Source organism: Gloeophyllum trabeum (assembly GCF_000344685.1).
Source record: "Gloeophyllum trabeum ATCC 11539 unplaced genomic scaffold GLOTRscaffold_00155, whole genome shotgun sequence".
NCBI classification, from domain to species: domain Eukaryota; kingdom Fungi; phylum Basidiomycota; class Agaricomycetes; order Gloeophyllales; family Gloeophyllaceae; genus Gloeophyllum; species Gloeophyllum trabeum.
In genome coordinates, this window is record NW_006920564.1 from 1 (window position 1) to 2926 (window position 2926).

At 54.0% G+C, this 2926-nt stretch overlaps 2 protein-coding genes across 2 annotated transcripts; both read right to left on the reverse strand.

The window, feature by feature from the left end:
- Positions 1–16: 16 nt before the first annotated feature.
- On the reverse strand, positions 17–850 carry GLOTRDRAFT_134411 (uncharacterized protein; the record flags this gene model as incomplete). The annotated part of the gene is made up of 2 exons (XM_007873400.1): positions 17–597; positions 656–850. Coding segments are annotated over 2 exons (776 nt in total), but the record flags the coding sequence as incomplete, so codon positions are not given.
- Positions 851–1427: 577 nt separating this feature from the next.
- Positions 1428–2119, reverse strand: GLOTRDRAFT_134412 (uncharacterized protein; the record flags this gene model as incomplete). The annotated part of the gene is made up of 3 exons (XM_007873401.1): positions 1428–1818; positions 1858–1936; positions 2029–2119. The coding sequence occupies 3 exons, from the start codon at positions 2117–2119 to the stop codon at positions 1428–1430; spliced, it is 561 nt and encodes a 186-aa protein (XP_007871592.1).
- Positions 2120–2926: the final 807 nt, after the last annotated feature.

Genomic DNA, 2926 nt, shown 5'->3' on the forward strand with positions numbered 1-2926 from the left:
GCATTTGTCCGCGTACTCGCGGAGCTGCCCAGGCGTAATCGGGCGTGTCCCGTCGAGCTTGGGCCATGCGGGCGTGTCTGAGTCTGACCCCGACGCGTGTGGCGCATGTTGCATGGGCACGGCAGTCGCCGAGCGGTCGTCGTCGGGCGGCGTGGCGATGGTAGGCAATTGCTCGGTGGTGGACGCGGGCGAAAGGTTGAGATACGAGTAGGCCGACGCGGATGGTGAGGTCGGCTCGGGCTTGTCGACGAGGTCCTCGAAGGGGTCGAAGATGAAGGGGACAATGGGGGGCGGCCACGCGACAGTCGGGCCTTCAATGTGCTGGATCCACGAGAGCTGCGACAGCATTCTGTGTGACTCCGTCGGCTCAAGGGCCTCCTCGTCCTCGTACCCACCCAACGCCGTTTTGAAGACGCCGTACGCGTCGTCGACGACATCGATAGCGGGGCGAGGGATGGGGAGGAGGGTGGGCTCGAACATCTTCGCGTCGATCCAGGCAGGACGCGCACGACGGGGCTTAGGTTGATAGAGAACGGGTTCAGGCGTAGGCGCCACTTCCGCCTGGTTGGTTATTATGCGTTCTTTCCGTGAGAACGACTAATAACCAATCTTCTTTAGATGCAATTATCGACAAGGCGTCGCAAAGAGATCATACCTCATTCATCGCGTCGTTTGAGGTCTCCGCAACGTATATCGCGTCCATCAAAGCGTCGAAGTCATCGTTGTCGGCGACGACGGACGATGTGGCGTTGTTGTCACGTATGGCTGTGGAGGGCGCGTCGGCCGCAGGAGATGTGCTCAGGGCGAAGGCTTCCAAAGAAGTCAAAAGATTCTTGAAGCAGGAGTACATTGTTGCAATTGTTTCCGGGCGATGGTGGGCGATGGTGGTCAAGGTGCGAATTGGGGGGGATGTGGTTGAAGTCGGACTTATATGTTCTCACGGCATGTGCCGAAGACCATAATCGCGCGGTTCGAAATGCTGCTAGGCCCGCTGCCTGCACCGCAAGGCGAGACTACCGAGCGTACAGGGCTACTTTGGAATGATAAGGATACAGAACGATCCAAAGAAAAAATCAAAAAGAAAATATTGCGGTGTGGCGTCTCCCCCCGCCGGACACTCGCACCACTCGTACAAGGTATGAGCCCTCATCCCTCAATATTTGGCAGGTAACAATACCGCAACGAGCGTTCAGCAACCCCGCACCATACTCTTTCTTCCGGAGGGCAGTTCTTACCCGTCGATGCCCTCTAGTAAATCCTGTCCGTGTTGTGTTCCGAGGGGTGAATCTAGCAGGGACCAGGCTGGCTAGTGTGCTCCATGTAGTGCCTCATCAGTCTCCACGATGGCGGAGGTGTCGAGCTGTTCCCTGGGATCCTCGACCTCTCGGTGGCCTCGTTGATGAACCCCAGAGTGAAGTCTCGGAGCGTCAGGCGTCATGGGGCGAGTGGTTCCGACCGACGTCGCCCTTAGTCCTGTGAACCACGTATGAGTTTCCGCTGCCCACAACGGTGGAAGCGCCGTCGTCATCAGTCGGTGTGGTGGGGAGGAAGTCGTCAGACGTAGTAGGCGAGGTATTGGACGTTCCGACTTCGAGGCTGCTCGTAATTTGAGGTCTTGCTTTCATCTCTCGGATCGCAGGATGGACGACGGTTGCAACTAAATCTTCTTCTCCGTCGGGGAGATTCGTGAGCTCGGTTAGCATGCTCCTCTTCTCCTCCTGTGTGGTTTCTTCGTACAGTGCAGCCTCGCGGCACTCGAAGGCAGGCAATGCCTCAGAGACGCTGTCAATACGCGGGATGGCAGCTCCCAAGCAATTGCTGTTGTAGGAAGTGAGCTAATGTGGTGTTGTGTTTCACAAGCCTAAGTTCCTGTGATGGATGTGAGGATTAGCTCTTGGACGCTGCGGATCTTCATCGGGGTCAGTTATACGTTTCGCTGCCTCGGGGTGCAACGTATGACGGATTCTTATCAGCCATGAAATCAAAGCCAAATCATAATCAGAGAGTGAGCCTCCGTCAGGTTGTCACCTCCTGCATTAATCGGGGACGACATGGCCTGTGGACTACTGAGGCAAGTAGCCTCAACCTTCGTGAAGAGGATGTCGATGACTGTCAGCATCGTGATAGAGTGCGTCAAAGATGAGCAGCGGACAGTTGTCAATTATAGCAGTCAAGTAAGATAGGGCCAGTCCATACACGACTACCTTGGTCACACCGTGACAATCACGTGTTTTGCCTATATATGGCAGGTCAGTGTAAGGAAATCGAGGAGATCATCGATAGAAATCACCACTGTCGAGCTTATTATAATCTCCATGGGTCGAGATCCTCAAATGTTTTTATAGGAACTATTTGTATGTACTGTATCTTTGATTCCTATAAAAAACATCTGTGGTTTTCTACCTGTGCCCAAAGTTATAAGACCGACTTCGTGCTTTCCCCGCCAAGTGTGACAAAAATAGTCACGTGATAGTAGTCGTACATGAGCTGGCCCTATCTTAGGACGATTGGTGATGAGCAGTGTTTACGCTGCTGCTTTTCGGCAAGGGCCGGCCCAAACGTATTTATTACCCTCTTACACCAGTTGTGATGGTGCACCTCGCCTTGAGCTCAGTACCCGCTAGGTCCCTTCCTCTAACTGGTACAGAAACTTTTGTCCTATGTGACTTCCGCTCTCATCATAATGCCATTCTTACCAGATCTCCTGCTGTGGTCACCGTACTGGGCATTTCCCCCGTGTTATCTCATTGCTCACTATGAAATGTGATAAATAGGGATGTCTTCCTATCACCAATATACTCGCCTTTTCGATCATACTGTACCGATACGGCCTTAGGCAACGTGCCGTGTCCCGAGAGGTCCGTCGCCGTTGCCTATTTTGAGATTTGTCCCGTGTCCCGGACACCTCGTTGCTTGGGGCCCCGGA